The following is a 16,999-nucleotide window of genomic DNA, read 5'->3' on the forward strand; positions in this document are numbered from 1 at the left end:
TTTATAAAAGAAATAAATTGATGCATGACAATGTACTGGGGAACATTTAGAAGATACTTGGTCACTGTTTGATAGATAATTTGATGGACAATAGATATTTTTCCGATATGTTGTATTAGGGTAAATATAGAAACTTGATCAAACATGTTGATGGTATTGAAGGTTAATAAGTACGATACTCTTCACCAAGAAAAAGAGGAAGTGGAAGAATGCTTAACGTCAAAGATAACAATTGTGCCTTACCAAGATAGAGATGAACCGACAAAATTCTTTATAGTCGGACAAAGAGGATGTGGAAGAAGACCGGAAAGAAGTTCCTTTTCATTGCATATCTCCCTTGGAACCTTTTTCTTCTTTTTGGCCATTTTTGTTTTTTTTTTCCCGGCACACCAATAAATTTTTATAATAGTATTTTTTTCGCGTGAAATAAGTTTTAAAACGTGAGTTCAATTTTCTCCACGAGTTGTAAGAAACAACCCCGTGCATCGCACGGGTGAAAACTAGTTCAAAGAAAAAAGGAAGAACGATTTTTTCTTGTGACCCAACTGCCATTAGAACCAATGTGTAAAATCGGGTCCAACTGTAATCCATTTCCAGACCCGAGGCAATCTCTGTTCCGGGTTCTATATATCCCCGTACCATCGTACGGTACTCATTGTAATTGTCATATAATAGCAAGGGCATTCGCGTCATTTAAGTTTTAAGAGATATACACAGCTTGCTTCCTTTGGTAGGAAAAAGAAGACAGAGATCGAACCCGAGAGAAGAAGGCAAGTGAAGGGGAAGAGAGAAGATATAAGAAAACAAAAGAAACATAAAAAGAAGAACAAAAACCTAAGCTTCTCGAACCCTAAATAAAAAAATTTGGTACAAGGTTCTTTGCTTTTTTTTTTTTTTTGAACTTGGAAATTTTTGTGTTTTTTTGATTAATCCATGTTGTTGAATTTAATGCTCTTCATAGAACCGAAGTATGAAACCCTAAATCTGTTTCAAACGAAGAAGATCTTTTCAATTTTTTAGGTAACCCTAGTTTTACTGGAACCCCTCTTCCAGGGCCATTTTGTTCATGTAAGTTTGAAAAACTATTGAAATAGATTGGTTTTATGCTTGCTTTTGTGGTTTTAAGTTTCTTTTGGGACTTATAATTTGGTAAAACTTTCATAGTTATTGTTTTATTATGGATATGATATGATTCTGTGGGTTATGTTGGAATTTATGCATTTTGTTATTCAGCTGAGTAATGTATTTGTTAAGAAAATTTGACCTAGGAAAGCACTGTTTCTGTTAGGGTATCTTTGGGTAATGCATTCTGAGGAAATATCTTCGTTATGTTGTGTAGATTTTAGCGATTTTGACATGTCCTGTTTCATTGATTTTTCTTAGTTGGGATGTTTGGTTAGGTTTCTGTAGTGATTTGGCTGCTTTAGTAAAGGTTTCTTTATCGGCATTTTGAGCACTTATTACAGATTTCACTTTTATCAGCATTATATTATCGTTAGCTTAACATGCACTTTCACTACGAAAGGGAAAACACGAAAAGGTGTTACTGAACTTTTTATTGGTAAGAATGTCCACAAAATTAAGTATAAGGAGCGTATTCCTTCTTCATAGTAATCTTTGAAAAATACATCACATGCAGAATGGATGTTGCCTTTGCTTGAGATGAAGATTGATTAGAATTTATCCTGATTTAATGTTTGTTTCGTCTGTAACTGATGCAGTGAAAATATTTGATGCAGTGGATATACATGCAGAAATACTACAAAGTCTAGCAATGGCTGTTGACACTTGCATGACACCTAAAATACAAGAAGAGGATGACGATGATGATGAGCCAATTGTATTCAGAAGAACCAAGGTAACACCAAAGCAGAATCAAGTAAACTCCGAAATGAAGAAGGTATCATCACAAAGGCATGAGGGATCCTCCCAAAGACACGAGGGATCTTCCCAGAAGAACGATGGATCTTCTCAAAGACGGGATGGTTCTTCTCAGAGACAGGACGCATCTTCTCAAAGACGCGATGGATCTTCTCAAAGACAGGATGGATCTTCTCAAACACGTGATGGATCTTCGCAGAGACAGGACGGTTCTTCTCAAAGACGTAATGATTCATCTCAAAAACACCGTGGGCCATCAGAAAGGCCTAGTCCTGGAACAGCTTCTCCTAATGGTCAAAACTCAACTTTGCAAAAGGGAAAGATGGTTTCATCTTCAAAATCAGCACCACTCAAGTCACCTTTAGCTAATCCAAAGGCATCAACTTCCGTACCAGAGAAGCCGAAACAACCGCCTACGCAAAATTCACGAATAAATAATAATGAAAAGAAGCCTTTGAATAAACCTCCTGCTAAACCAAATGTCGATTCTGAGGATTCTGACGATGATAAGCCCTTGAGTGCCAGACTTCTGGTATCCACCTCAGCATTGCAGAAAAGCAACTCTCACAATGTTGCTAAGGTTCGTAGTCCACACCTTCCCAGTTCCAGTAAAAGATCTGTAGAAGATTCTGAAGATGAGGGTCCTTTGTCTGCAACGATCAAGATGAAGTCAGGGGGAGAGCCGTCTGTTAAGAACGGTTCCAGTAAAAGATCTGTAGAAGATTCTGAAGATGAGGGTCCTTTGTCTGCAACGATTAAGATGAAGTCAGGGGGAGAGCCGTCTGTTAAGAAGGAAATCGAAGAGAAACCTTTAGCTTCCAAAGCGAAGCAAAATGGCTCTATCAAGAAGGAAAGTGAAAAGTTAAACTCCCCAAAATTGTTAAACAAGAGGCCGCTAGGTGATAGCAGTACTCCAACTCACTCTTCTGCTAAAAAGCCAAAACTATCAGAGTCATCTGTTGCAGCTAAAGCAAAACAAGTGTCTGTGAAAGCTGAAGTCAAGACGGAGGATGACGATGATGACGATGATGATGTTCCAATTGCCGAGAGACTGAAGAAGGCAGCTGTGTCGGCAGGTACATCTCAACCAAAGAAGAAAACAATAACGAAGGTTGTTACCTCTTCACTTAAAACGTCAAAGAAATCAAAGAAAATAGTAAAGAAATCAAAATACTCGAAGTCTATAAAGCTACAGCCCAGTTCCGGCGATGGACAAAAGTGGACTACCTTAGAGCACAATGGTGTTATTTTCCCTCCAGACTACAAGCCTCATGGTGTCAAGATGCTGTACAATGGACAACCTGTTGATTTGACTCCTGAACAGGAGGAGGTGAGTTAAGGATCTTTAGATGGTTTTCGAGAATGATAAAATCACAATGTGGCAACATTTTTCATTTTCAAGCTATTTAATTGTGAATTGTTGCAGTTATCGTTTACTTAGTTTTAATTTCCCTTCTATGCAGGTTGCAACAATGTTCGCAGTGATGAAAGACACGGAGTTCGCTATGAAGGAGAAATTTGTGGAGAACTTCATGAATGATTGGAGAGGGATACTCGGAAGAAATCATATAATTAAAAAGTTTGAGCTTTGTGATTTCACCCCTATCTATGACTGGCATCAGGCTGAGAAGGAGAAGAGAAAACAAATGACCACGGAAGTAAGCATGCCTTTAGTTTTTAGTAGCAAAATGTTTTTTGGGTGCATCTTTCTCTCTCTCTCTGCTTTCTTATTTTTTGTTCTATTTTTGTGTATGAACTCTCATCTGCCATATTCTTTCATACTTCTTGAAAAAGTGGACTAAGCATTGACGGTTCCTACAGGAGAAGAGGGTTGCCAAAGAAGAAAAATTGAAGCAAGAGGAGAAGTACATGTGGGCTGTTGTTGATGGTGTGAAAGAGAAGGTGTAGCTCGTACCCTCATGCTTTAGTTATATCAGCAAGTATCTGTTAAACTTATTATGTTTATTTATTCCAGCATTGATCATGTGTTTTATTCCTCATTCTTAATTATTTGTTTATTTATTGAAGTCGGCTATCCTGATGTTCATAGATCTTCTATCTTTGTGGGCAATATATGCTAGATAGTTCATACCGTTATTAAGTATTAACTATGCTATATAAACTCATTTGTGAATGTGGTGAAGTTAACTAAGGCACGCCTCACGTTAGGATATGTTGAGTATCTCTATCTGAATGCTAGGCATAACAAAGTACCTACTGCTTGCTTGGATGTCCCATCAACATCTCTTTCTAATAAGCATTTTCTAATTTCAGAAAAAAAAATGTTCTTCTGCATATATTTAAGATGCAGAATTTTCTTTAATCTATAGGTATATTATTACTTAATTTTTACTGTGCACTATGTTTTTTGTTTTTTTAACCATGTTTACTAATTCTTCTAAAACCTTTTGGGGTGACCCTTCTGTTTGACAAATAAAATCACAGGTTGGAAACTTCAGAGTGGAACCACCTGGGTTGTTTCGTGGCCGTGGAGAGCATCCTAAGGTTCTCTTATTTGATGCTTTCTAGGATGATTGACAATTTGGGATGCCATATTAGTTGGACGCATCTATTTATTTCAGATATTTTTTTATTTTTATTTACAGTGGGTTATTTGGTTTTCAGATGGGAAAATTGAAAAAACGCATTCGACCGAGTGACATTACAATAAATATTGGGAAAGGGGTGCCAATTCCGGAGTGTCCAATTCCTGGTCAAAGGTTCTCGAATTCAACTCCTATATATAATTCTCTAACTGTATTCATGGTGTGGTTTAAAGGCATTATTTTGGCAGTTGACTGTTGAAATATTGTGGTGCCTTGACAGGTGGAAAGAAGTTAAACATGATAATACCGTTACATGGTTAGCATTTTGGATTGATCCAATCAATTCAAAAGAGTTCAAGTATGTTTTCTTGGCTGCTAGTAGTTCACTGAAAGGGCAAAGCGACAAGGAGAAGTATGAGAAAGCTAGATTATTAAAGGTACAGGGCTGTAGAGATAGCTTGGGTGTATTTGGTTAGTGTTTGTCTGCTACTTTTAACAGCTGCGGCATCAATATTGTTTGCAGGACTACATTCATGATATTAGAGCAAATTACACAAAGGACTTCACAAATAAAGATCTTGGGAAACGGCAAATAGCAGTCGCGACGTACCTTATCGATAAGTTGGCTCTCAGGGCAGGAAATGAGAAGGTAACCTGTATTTTGTGTGCTTCGGGTATTTGTTATGAACTTATGATCTATTTTTGTCTTTGTGAATGGCTTGTTTAAGTGAGGATATGCGAAAGGTGATTGATATACTGTGTTGTTGTGGTTCCACATTTCTTTGGTTATTGATTTACTGTACTGGATCTGAAGCAATCGTGTAATGGCAAAAACACTTATGAATGTACACCATCTTCATTTTTTGGCCTATGCAGGATGATGACGAGGCTGATACAGTTGGTTGCTGTACGCTGAAAGTGGAAAATGTTAAATTAGTCCCTCCAAACAAATTAGAGGTAGGTGTGAATTTCTTGAAGTATATTCCACTTGTTATAATTATTTTGCTGGAGATAACGTTTGAACTTCTCTCTTCATCCAGTTTGATTTCCTTGGTAAAGATTCCATTAGATATCTAAATACTGTTGATGTCGAGCTTCCAGTGTACAAAGCAATCGGACAGTTTAAAAATGGTGAGTGTATTTCCTTGTTAGCTAAGCTGTTTTTTCTTCACTCTTTGCATCTGGAGCTAATGACTGTTCTTTTTTAATGAAGGAAAAAATGATGGCGAAGATCTTTTCGACAAGCTTGATACTAGTAAACTGAATGCTCATCTTAAGGAACTCATGCCTGGACTCACTGCAAAAGTCTTTCGTACCTACAATGCATCGATTACTTTAGATGACCAGGTAAGAATTTCCAAGGCGGGTACCATGTATTTCTTTACTTCTTTTCTTGCCTTGAAATTTTGATGTGCATCTTCTGGCCACTGAGTTCTGTTTTGATTGATGGCAGTTGCATAAAAATACCAAGGATGGTGATGTTGGAGTGAAAGTTGTCGTTTATAACCTTGCAAACAAGGAGGTAAGGGTTGTGTATCCGCAGCTAGGAAGAAATGGCTTTTCGTCTTTATTGATTTCCGCTTCTGGTTTGCATTTTGCAGGTTGCAATTATATGTAACCATCAACGTACTGAATCAAAGTCCCACACTGCACAAGTGGGAAAATTGCAAGGCAATATACAGAAGTTGAAGGTAATAACCGTATTTCCACTTTGTAATATGATATACTCAGGCCGTAGATTTTTCTCTCAAATGTGTTAAGAGGAACATGTTCAAACATCTCTTTCTTGGTTTTGAATAGATTGAGATAGATGTCCTGGAGAAGGATTTGGAGAGAACCAAAAAAGGAAAGCCTCTACTTCCGAGGTTGGATGATAAAGGAGAGGAATTTGTGCCGAGGAACTTGGCCCCTGACGCGTAAGAAGACTGACCTAGTCATGTTGAACTTCGCCATAAATATCTTTTTTAGTTTTTATCTCACATCACTGTGATTTAATCCGCAGAATACAGAGGAAGATCAATAAGATATATGAGAGGATTGAGAAAATGGAACGTGATATTAGTACAAAAGAGGAGCTTAAAACCATTGCGTTGGGCACATCTAAGATTAATTATCTTGATCCTAGAATTTCAGTTGCTTGGTGCAAGCGACATGAAGTTCCTATTGAAAAGGTAAGCTATTATCTCAACTTTCAAATTCTGTTGTCCTTCATATCCGACAACTTTCTTGTCTATAATTTCTTAATTTGCTTTCCAGACCACATGAAATATTCTGATCATCTTAATACTAGGATTTTTACACAAGTTATCGTACTAATTGTATCCCACACAAGGCTTAGTTGAGTTAATGCTGCTCATCGTTCTTCTGACAGATATTCAACAAGTCACTTCTGGCGAAGTTTGCTTGGGCAATGGATGTGGATCCTAGTTTCAGATTTTGATATTTTGGTAAACAGAGCTTGCCTGAGTTTTAGTCGCAGACAGGCCGTGCCTTTCCACCTTGGATTTTTCCATTCCTTCTCTACTCTTCTCAGGCAGAATTTACAGGAGATGTATGGGAACTTTTCCCGCAGAGGTCTTATGGACTAGGCCATTGCCTAGAGCCTTAAATTGTTGGGGCCCAAATTTTTAATTTTTCTTATAACATGTTTCTTTTTCTTCTCATTTCTGTTCCCTTTAATGTAAGAACATTAGAATTCACTGCATTTTGCGGTTCTCTCTCAAAACTAATCTAGATATTCTCCTTCCCAGTGAATTAATACAAGATATGATGACTATCACTCTACCACTAGTAGAAGATCATACAAGATATGATGTTTCTATTAAAGCCACTCAAATGACGGGCTATCATCCAAAATGTATATGCATTTTGTGACTCCTGTTGGCGTGTTGGGTTCCATCAATATACTTGCACTTCCATGATCAACCAAAATATTGAGGTGGCATGGAACTTGAAGATGAAATTCTTACACCAAAGCACAAACATCCTTAGGTTACATTACCTATTAACTTATCTTCTAAAATCCATTCCAACGATACCCAGTTTTAAGTTTTAAATTCTCATCAGCTCTTCTTCTTCTTGGTGCTTGATTCAGGTATTTGTGAATCCAACTTCGTTTGATTATCTTTACTTAATTTTGCTATCAAATTTCAAACATCACGATTGATTAATATTGTATGTTGACATTGTGTTTGTGAAATTGCTCATGTGAAAAGCTAATTAAGAAAGTAAAGTTACTCGTATGTCTTAATTCAGATACATTTTAAGCTTTTTAAGATACAACCACGTAACCGAGGTCTAGAAGGACAGAGTCTAGCTTGATTTACTCAGCTTTTTCCAGGAAAATTTTTTCGTGTGTGTTCCTTTACGGAAAGGATAGCTGAATAGGTGTTTTATTGTAGCAAGAATCTTGTGAAAGTATTTATCTGATTGGTATTTATATGATTTGATCGATATGGAGGAACTGGCAGCGGAGAAACATGTATTATATCAGTCGAGAAGGTTCATAGATTCTAAATAAGTATATGTTTGCCAATTTGGAATTTGCTGTTGTAATCAGCTTTGACCTTTTGCCTTTAATTGTGTTTAGGAAAAGGATAGTTTTCAAGCTGTGTTGATGGAGCACCTGAGAATGAGCGGTGCATATTGGGGTTTGACCACTCTTGATCTTGTGGGAAAGCTTGGAGCTGTGGATCGAGATGAGATTGTTTCATGGGTTATGCAGTGCCAACATGAGTCTGGTTAGTGTTTATTGCTTTTAGCAATCTATTCTCCCTAGATTCAAGGGTACCCTTCAATTGGCTGTATTGGACCCAAACGCCAAGCGTGGACCTAAGTTATTCTATGGTCATCCACAGATTATCCTGAATATAACTGTTTAGACAAGAGTCTAATCTACAGTGCCTTACTTTCCCTCTATTGGAAGATCCAATAAGATAGCAGTATGTCAAAAAAGTATGGTTTATCCTAGGGGTGCACATACCCTACCCATACCCGCCAACCCTACCCTACCCGTCAGTTTTTTAACCTTATCATATCCTATCCACTATTTGGCGGGTAGGGTGGCGGGTAAAGATTTTCTTAACCGCCAGTAAACGGGTAGGGTGGCGGGTATAGGCCATATCCTACCCACTCTACCTAGGAGTGCACATACCCTACTCCTACCCGCCAACCCTACCCTACACGCCAGTTTTTTAACCGTATCCTACCCTATCCATTATTTGGCGGGTAGGGTGGCGGGTAAAGATTTTCTTAACCGCCGGTAAACGGGTAGGGTGGCGGGTATAGGCCATATCCTACCCACCCTACCCGTTGTGCAGCCCTGGTTTATCCTCCATTTCTCTTGTGCAGGTGGCTTTGCTGGTAATATTGGGCATGATCCCACATGCTCTACACGCTTAGTGCTGTGCAAGTTTTGGTTCTCCTTGACAAGCTCGATGTTCTGGACATCGACAAGCTATCGAACTGTATCCTTTTGTTCTATATTAACTGCTTTGAATATCCACTCATTTCTTGATTCCCTTGATTTGAAGGTCAGACATCGCCGGACTGCAAAATGAAGATGGATCATTTGCAGGAGACATTTGGGGTGAAATTGATACTAGGTGCAGGAGACATTTGGGGTGAAATATGGTTTGGTCCTTTTTAGGTGGTCCCACATTTATTTGATCCTTTCAAAAATTACTTTTTCCATTTGGTCCATAATTATTTAAAAATATCAAAATATCTAAAGTACCGTTCTTTCTCTCTCTTATTTTCATTCCTTCTAAAAATATCTAAAGTATCCTAAAAATAAAATCACTTTTTTAGGTGAATCATTTTTTTGGTTTTCTTTAGGGCTGCACATGGGTCGGTTTGGGTCGGGTTTGGCCTCACCCACCACCCAACCCACTGATGGTGGGTAACAGAAGTTGTCACCCACAACCAACCCAACATAACAATGGGTCGGTTTTCACCCGACCCACATTACAATGGGTTGGGTCGGGTGGGTGGTGGGTTACCCACCGTAAAATACACATTACAGTTACATTGCATCAAAAAAAAAAAGTTACAGACTTACCTAAAACTCTTACATATGACAATTAAAGAACTGACCCCAAGTCAAGTGTAAACAAATGATAATTATAATCCAGAGAAGTAAGAAGTTGGTGCAAAGTGCATACAAAGTACAAGAAATGAGCTCAATTGTTCGAAGCTCAGAAGATAAAAGACTATTCAAGGAAGTGATTGAAGAAGTGAAGACTGAAGTGAAGTTAGCGATTTAGGTTTAGGCATTATATATCACTACTTCAACGGCTGTGATTCATCTAGGATAGGTAATCTAAGGGTTAATATTAACTAAGAAATATTTAGGTGGGTAGGTGGGTTGGGTCGAGTGAGGGAAGCTTTGACCCATAGTCGACCCACAATACTATGGGTTTTGATGTTGTGACCCATAGTCGACCCGCTCCTAGGTGGGTTGGGTCGGGTGTGGGTAATTTCAGGTGGGTGTGGGTTGGGTCGGTGGGTTGAGTCGGGTTTGTGCAGCCCTAGTCTCTCTCTTCTTTATTTTCTCTACTAATTTCTCTCTCATCTAAACCTTAATAGATAAAAGTTTTAAAATTAAATATCTCTTAAAATATAAGTCAAAAATTAATAAATTTTATATATTCGGAAAGTCCTCGACGATAGCTTTCCAACGAGTATCATTGTCGCTATGTTTCAGAGTTTTTTTTTTTTTGTATAATAGTAGTTCATATTCGAGAATGAACACTATTTTATAACATGATAGTTCATTCTAGTTATAGCAGTTCATTTCGTAGAATAAACTCGTATACACTAGCTTTATTTTGTAGAATAAACTCATAGTAATTGTTCAATTTGAAGAATGAAGTCGCAATGGTAGTTCATTATTATAGTTCATATTGAAGAATGAACTCGTGATAGATGTTCTTAATTTTGAATGAACTCAAAATAGTTGTTCACTTTGCAGGATTGATAATTCATGTTGTAAAATGAACTCGTAATAGTAATTAAAAATGGTAGTTCATATTGTAGAATGAACTCGTAATAGTTGTTCATTATGGTAGTTCATTTTATAAAATGAACTCGTAAACGGTAGTTCATATTGTATAATGAACTCGTGATATGTGTTCATATTGTATAATGAACTCGTAATAATAGTTCATTATACCAGTTCATTTTGTAGAATGAAGTCGTATGGTAGTTCATTTTGTAGAATAACTCGTATGTCATTTAATCCAAAGTAGTTCATTTTGTAGAATGAACTAACTAGCATAATAGTTCATTAAAGTAGTTCATTTTGTAGAATGAACTCGTATAATAGTTCATTAAAGTAGTTCATTTTGTAGAATGAACTCGTATAATAATTCATTTTATAGCTAAAAAATAAGGCAAAAATTAAAAATTCCGAAACATAGCGACAATGGTACTCGTTGGAAAGCTATCATCGAGGGCTTTCCGAATATAAAAAATTTATCATTTTTTGACATATGGTTCAAGAGATATTTAAGTTTTAAGTTTTTATTTATTTATTTTTATTAAGAGAGAGAAAAAAGAGAAAAAAGAGAATTTTTGCCATACTGTGACATTATTGATGACATCATCCCGCGTGGGTATTGTCCAAATAGACAGTTGACTGGGTCAACTTGACCAAACTAACTCTAATATATTATTCTTAGGACCAATCGGTATTTCCTACTTCTAGTTAGCGTAATAAAATATCACAAAATGAAATATTTGTTTTGTGACAATCGTTTTTCCTTGTATGTAGGTTTTCTTATATCGCAATTTCATGTCTCTCGCTATTGCACCGTTTGGATAAAATCAATGTGGAGAAAGCTGTTGAATACATTGTGAGCTGTAAGAATTTGTGATGTAGGACATCCTACTCTATTTCCTATTATAGTTCTTCTTAGAACTTCCTATCATATTTCTTTATTTAGGATTTCCTTTCCTAGTTTTAGTGTGTTTCCTAGTTTGGTTTGATTTCCTTTTCTAGTCCTAATTATATTTAGAATCCTTAAAGCCTATATAAGAAGGCATAGACATAGCAGATATGTACAATTCTACAACCAATATTATTATTTGATTAATATCAAACTTATCTTTTATTTTATCATCATTTTTGTGAATCTATTGATCTCACACTAGTTTTTATCTTTATCGGATCTTTGATCCAAAAACATACGCTTCCGCTACGTCAAGTGGCATCAGAGCCACAGTTGAGATTCTCTTTTGAGTTTCTTGGATTTGTTTCTATCCACGGTTAAGAGCCACCATTGAGTGCCTTAATTTTCAAGTTCCTCATTATGGAAAAAGAATTTCGTACTAGATTCAGAGTAGATGGAACGATCACTGACTTTATTATTGATCCATCAAGTCCGAAAAACTATATATCTATTGGAGCAGCAAACTATTTTAAGAAAAAGAATTACGACGAATGGTACTTATTTGGCGGTCTTATTGAATTTACCTTCAAGAACGATAAGTATATCAGTTTTGCTTATTGTGAACTATCTTGTAGATAAAATTTTCATGTGATATTAGGCCAGCCTTGGCTAGGGGTGTAAATTGGGCCGGGCCGGGCAGCCCGACCTATTTATTAAATGGGACGGTATAGGGCGGGCCGGAACATTTCTTATCCATGAAATTAAAAGGGCCGGGCGGGAAGGGTTATTTATCTACAGTTAGTACCCATGGCCTACCCAAGCCTGTTTTGTAATTTGGGCTCGGGCGGGTAGGGCCGGGAGGGCCTTGAATATGACAAACAAATATATATATTATACATATATATTGTTAAAAATAAAAAGAAAGTAGTAATAATACACAAGTTTTACTTAAAATTAATAATCAAATACGAGAATTGAGATGGGAATAAGATAAACCAAACTTCCTATAATTTTTCCTGAATTGAATCATCAGAAAAGGAAACTTCCTTAGATTTTGCTCAATATTTTCTCTATATGGTTAACAAAATTAGACTCCAATGGAATAAAAGTTAAGAAATACATATGAAAACTATGAGGGTTGACTGTATTAAGTATATGTACCAAGTATATTCTAGGATAAAACAAATGAGAACAATCACTTAGGCTAGGTAAATGGATAACACTGGCGGGCTAACATGGCGGGTAGCATTGACGGGATAATAGGGAGGGTATTGGGCCGGGCAAGAAAATTTGAAGTGTGGCCTGTGCCCGCCCTCTTATTTAAACGGGCTAGGTCGGGCCAACCCGTAAAGGGCCACGGTCACCCATGGGCTGTCATGGGACAGGGCGGACGGTACTAGGCCTCGGGATGCCGAGCAAAATTTACACCCCTAGCCTTGGATTTCGAGTTTAGGTGTTGTTTATAATGAAAATTTGCATAGTTTTGATTTTCGTCAAGACAACAGAATACATCGTTTAATGGGATTACATGAACCAGCACCATTACGACGATGGACTGAAAAAGAAAAGTCAGATTTTTGGAAAGAATTCGATGAGATACTTGCATGTTTCCGAGAGAAGATATATTTTGAAGATCCTACACCAGCGCTAGATACCCAAGTGCCTATCTTAGAAGAAGAAGAAGAAAATAACGACAATGAAGAAAGTTCTAGTGTTGCTGAAATCGAGCACCCACACTCATCTGATTTTTCTGTTCCAATCACTTCTGTTTCTATCCCTAAGAATGTGCATATTCAAGAGAAACCCGATAACGACGTCAAGAATCTACCTTAATATTCTGAGATTTTTGATGTTTCTAATACTCCCATCGATCTAGTTATGCCAAATCCAAGCTTCAATAACCTCAGTTGTTATGTGAAGTTTCTGAATTTTCTTGCTTTATGGCCTAAACAATTCAAGTCACAGAAGGAGTCAAATTACATCGTTCGTTGGGATGGACGTTCGCAGTACTTACTAGATTTGAAGGTGAGTCCTTCAAAACATGGCGGGAATGTTCCTTCTTATAAATCACTTGAACTGATTCCAAAGCAATAGTCTATCTCCAGACGGATTTCGCAGGATACCATGGTCGACGGCTTGGAGCTGTATAGGGGAAAAGAGAATTCCGGTTTTCTGTGCTCAATACTTGGGATTTCTAAGGATGGCCACCTGATCAGTTATGAAGTGTATTGGATTGGCACAACTAATAAGTTTCAAATAGCTGAAGATAACAACTTCACTGGTCGTGCTCCTCCAGCAAGAGATTTCGGTAATCTGGATAAATATGTTCCTTCTTGTTCATGCTTCTCGGATGTTTTATTTGTCGGTTCCGTGAACAAACTTGTACAAGTTAAACCCTGAACTGGATACTTGCACTCGGTCGTTAATTCAGGTGCGCTTTTGAACTCTTTAAACTGGATGGTTAATTACAAACGTGAAGAAGCTTCTCCAAGTATGCATGGTAAGGTGTGTGAAATTCACAATATATTCCAAGCAGCTTCTCCACGTTCTCCGCATTGTGTTTCCACCCAAGAGTGTGAGATTCCAAGAAAATCATAGCATATGTTGAGCACAAAATATTTAAGTTTTATTAAATCAAATATGTAAATATGAGATTACCATTACTTTGGAAATTGGCCTAAAAACAATAAATAAATTGAAATTCATCTAGTTCTAAACACTAAAAACTTGAAACCGTGTATTCATAACTTTTTCTGAACTATTCATCCAGGTTCAACATTTGAATAGATATCTCTAGTTTGAATAATTCGGAATCTGCTTCTATCTTCCAGATTTTATTTTCTAGGTTTCCAATCAAATCTTCAAAAGGCATGCTCATGTCTCTTCTTTTAAATCTTCTTCCAAAAACCTCATTGTAAATATCATCTCTTTGCTCTCCTTGAATGATGTTTTTTTTTATAGACCTCAAAAAGTGTGGGTTCTTCCGGAATTTTTTTCTGTTCCACGTCAAAGAGAGGCTCATAAGTTGGAAACAAAAGTATAAATTACAAGTGATAGAGTTTTTTTTTTTTGAATAATAATTAGTAGTGAAATATATGTACCATTTTGTGGTGTTTAATGAATGACCTCGACCCTGTGTAAACTTTTTGGCCCCTATTTGAGAGAGTTACCTGTCGTTTCTACAACAATGATAAAATCATTAGCCCATATCTAAAAAAAGTATAATTATAACAAATAGTAACTATTATGCTAATAATACCTTAGAAGTCATTCTTCAATTCCTTTTTCGCCTTTGAAAACGACCATTGCAAAAAAAAAAAAGAAAAAAAAAAAAAAAAAAAAAAAAAAAAAAAAAAGAAAAAAAAAGAAAAGAAAAATAAACAATGAGATACATACAAACGAGATTAAAAACAAGTATAATCCAAAAGATATGCACAACGAGAAGAGGGAGATTTATTACTTGAGCAGTAGCAGTTGTTGACTTAAATTGAACTCAAAAACTGAGAAACAATGGAGAAAAAATTGTATAGAGATTTTGGAGATTTCTTATACTTTTTATTAGGATCTTTATGTTTCCTATGTTTTAGAAAAGTATTGAGTGGTTTCCGTGTATTTTGAGGAACAAATTTATCTCTTAATAAATTAGGTGCGTTGTTTCCGTATATTTCGGGAACAAATTTATCTCCTAATAAATTAGATGTATTTTGAGGAACAAATTTATCTCCTAATAAATTGAGTGTGGAGCGACAAATTTATCTCCTAATAAATTGAGTGTGGAGCGACATGTATGGAAAGTTGCTGAAATCTCTCTTTTAAAAGCGAGATAAAATATCTTGTAAATATCTCTTTTTTTGGAGAGAATATCGTGTAAAATTCCTTTGTTATAGGCCCAAGTTAATGAGTTCTGGTACACCTTAATAATAAGATCGTGTAAAATTCTTTTTTGGAGAGAATATCGTGTAAAATCGGCAGCAAACCCAACCAGTGTAAAATCGACAGAAAACCCAACCAGTGTTTGGTACACCTTAATAATAAGAAACATTCAGTATAATAATAGATTTTCCAGATTCTGTCAAAAGAAAAAATAGATTTTCCAGTTGAATTATAATCAAAATTGAAGGACAATATGGTTTAAACAAAAAAACTAAAATCTATTGATCATAAAGTGTTAAAATGAAAACAGTGGACCTATCATTAAATGTAGTAAAATAAAAACCACATGGTGTTCAAGACTAACTTATAAGCCTGCTTAAAAAAAGAAAAAAAAACTAAAAAGCGAAGAACACTATGATCACTCTATATCACTTTCTTCACCATTCACTTCTATCTCGTCCGCATCCAAAATGTCATTATTGTATTCATTCAATGTTTCATCATCTTCGTCATATGTTTCAACCAAATCATCATTGGGATCGTTAACATTCACTTCTACCATATCTGGTTGGACGTCTTCTCTATCAAGTTCATTTTCTTCAACATCATCCCCACCCTCATCAGCCACTCCCTCAAATGTAGATAATACCGGTAAATCCCCACCTTGCCGATACGCCTCGTCAACAGTCACGCCCAGATCATCCACCTCCGGAACATCCCCAAGTGTCTATGTTCCATCTTATGAACAACTTTCTAGTTTGCACCATTTTTATGATCATCAACATAAAATACCTGTTGTGCTTGTGATGCAAGAACGTACGGATCATCCTTATACCACATGTTGCTCACATTTATGCTTGTTAAATCGTAATCCTTTCGAATTTTATTTTTGTTCGGGCTCACGTCAAACCAGTCGCACTTAAACAGAACTATTCGATATCCATGTTGATATTCTAACTCAATAACCTCAGTCAAGGTGCCATAGAATTCAGTTGCATTTCCTTCATGTTCCGCATCAACTAACAATCCACTATTCTGAGTTGTCCTGCGAGCTTCACGATCTTTAGTATGATATTTAACCCCATTAACATTACACACTGCGTACGAGTTTACTCTGACATCAAATCCCCAAGCTAAAGTTTGCATTTCATCAGTGGCTTCTTTTTTGCTGTGCAGATATTGTATCTGCAAAACAAAAATTCGACAACAATATTATATACAAAGTTATTACGAAAAACGATGTATACCGTGAGAAACTATCAGCAGTAGTAGCTCAGAAATATGTACTCACATGTTTTCTAAACCATTCTGGAAACAATGTTCTTTTCCTCCGAACTAGATTGACTTTACTTTCTTTTGTCAACTCGTTCAAATGTTTCCTGCATTCACAACCAAATCCTCTTTTTTATCTTCTTTTCCAACAAAAAATCAGTTTAGATTGTTCTGGGGTTATTGGTGGCATACGAGTTCAGATTGGGTTGTATGGATGTAGCTATAGTGGATATATCTCAGTTGTGCCATTAGCAAGAATCCTCTGAAACTTTCTAATAACTCTAAACGTAAATAGAGATGAATTCTAGATGCAGGTAGCCTACCCACTGGAGAAAAAAACTAAACATGTAAGGTTTTTCTATGATGTGAGATAAATTTAAAATAGCACTTACTCCAAGTAAGGTTTGACTTCTTCGCAATTAGCAAAAACAAACCAATTAATTTTCTCCCTTTTAGCGACTGATAGTGGACGTACAGTTTTTGCATCAACAGGACGGGCACTCTGAGCAAAAACAGATATCTTTCCCTTACGGTAAC

General features: G+C 36.5%; 2 protein-coding genes and 1 long non-coding RNA gene across 8 annotated transcripts; 2 read left to right on the forward strand and 1 right to left on the reverse strand.

The window, feature by feature from the left end:
* Positions 1-727: 727 nt before the first annotated feature.
* LOC113348497 (DNA topoisomerase 1 beta-like) lies at positions 728-7,206 on the forward strand. Of its 5 annotated transcripts, none has more exons than XM_026592293.1 (16): positions 728-867; positions 1,740-3,211; positions 3,345-3,539; positions 3,703-3,783; positions 4,327-4,386; positions 4,507-4,601; positions 4,708-4,864; positions 4,951-5,076; positions 5,304-5,384; positions 5,468-5,558; positions 5,641-5,774; positions 5,881-5,949; positions 6,029-6,118; positions 6,228-6,343; positions 6,430-6,598; positions 6,799-7,206. In XM_026592293.1, exons 2-16 carry the CDS (start codon positions 1,775-1,777, stop codon positions 6,865-6,867), a joined length of 2,970 nt encoding a protein of 989 aa, XP_026448078.1. In that variant the 5' UTR covers positions 728-867; positions 1,740-1,774; the 3' UTR covers positions 6,868-7,206. The 5 variants fall into 5 exon arrangements, with proteins under 5 accessions (XP_026448078.1, XP_026448079.1, XP_026448080.1 ...); XM_026592294.1 differs by having other exon boundaries at positions 745-1,068; XM_026592295.1 differs by having other exon boundaries at positions 765-867; positions 1,722-3,211.
* Positions 7,207-7,307: 101 nt separating this feature from the next.
* On the forward strand, positions 7,308-11,492 carry LOC113353741. Of its 2 annotated transcripts, XR_003361499.1 has the most exons (5): positions 7,308-7,521; positions 8,017-8,167; positions 8,778-8,893; positions 8,965-9,075; positions 11,200-11,492. XR_003361499.1 is itself a non-coding variant. In XM_026597246.1 (4 exons), exons 2-4 carry the CDS (start codon positions 8,044-8,046, stop codon positions 9,073-9,075), a joined length of 351 nt encoding a protein of 116 aa, XP_026453031.1. In that variant the 5' UTR covers positions 7,308-7,521; positions 8,017-8,043; the 3' UTR covers positions 9,076-9,235. The 2 variants fall into 2 exon arrangements, 1 of the variants encoding a protein (XP_026453031.1); XM_026597246.1 differs by lacking the exon at positions 11,200-11,492 and having other exon boundaries at positions 8,965-9,235.
* Positions 11,493-14,017: 2,525 nt separating this feature from the next.
* On the reverse strand, positions 14,018-14,607 carry LOC113353742. Its single transcript, XR_003361500.1, has 3 exons — positions 14,577-14,607; positions 14,419-14,496; positions 14,018-14,313 (listed from the first exon to the last, which is right to left on the reverse strand). It is a non-coding gene; the product is annotated as an uncharacterized LOC113353742 (long non-coding RNA).
* Positions 14,608-16,999: the final 2,392 nt, after the last annotated feature.

Source organism: Papaver somniferum, chromosome 2, assembly GCF_003573695.1.
Source record: "Papaver somniferum cultivar HN1 chromosome 2, ASM357369v1, whole genome shotgun sequence".
Taxonomy (NCBI): domain Eukaryota; kingdom Viridiplantae; phylum Streptophyta; class Magnoliopsida; order Ranunculales; family Papaveraceae; genus Papaver; species Papaver somniferum.

What these genes read in the sequence shown, in the direction of transcription:
- LOC113348497 (XM_026592293.1), top strand. Translation starts at nt 1,775, where the DNA reads ATGGCTGTTGACACTTGCATGACACCTAAAATACAAGAAGAGGATGAC. An exon ending in GAAAACAAATGACCACGGAA is followed by an intron (nt 3,540 to 3,702) that starts GTAAGCATGCCT and finishes CGGTTCCTACAG; the next exon opens with GAGAAGAGGGTTGCCAAAGA. An exon ending in AGGAACTTGGCCCCTGACGC is followed by an intron (nt 6,344 to 6,429) that starts GTAAGAAGACTG and finishes TTTAATCCGCAG; the next exon opens with AATACAGAGGAAGATCAATA.
- LOC113353741 (XM_026597246.1), top strand. Translation starts at nt 8,044, where the DNA reads ATGGAGCACCTGAGAATGAGCGGTGCATATTGGGGTTTGACCACTCTT. An exon ending in GCAGTGCCAACATGAGTCTG is followed by an intron (nt 8,168 to 8,777) that starts GTTAGTGTTTAT and finishes TCTCTTGTGCAG; the next exon opens with GTGGCTTTGCTGGTAATATT. An exon ending in CATCGACAAGCTATCGAACT is followed by an intron (nt 8,894 to 8,964) that starts GTATCCTTTTGT and finishes TTTGAAGGTCAG; the next exon opens with ACATCGCCGGACTGCAAAAT.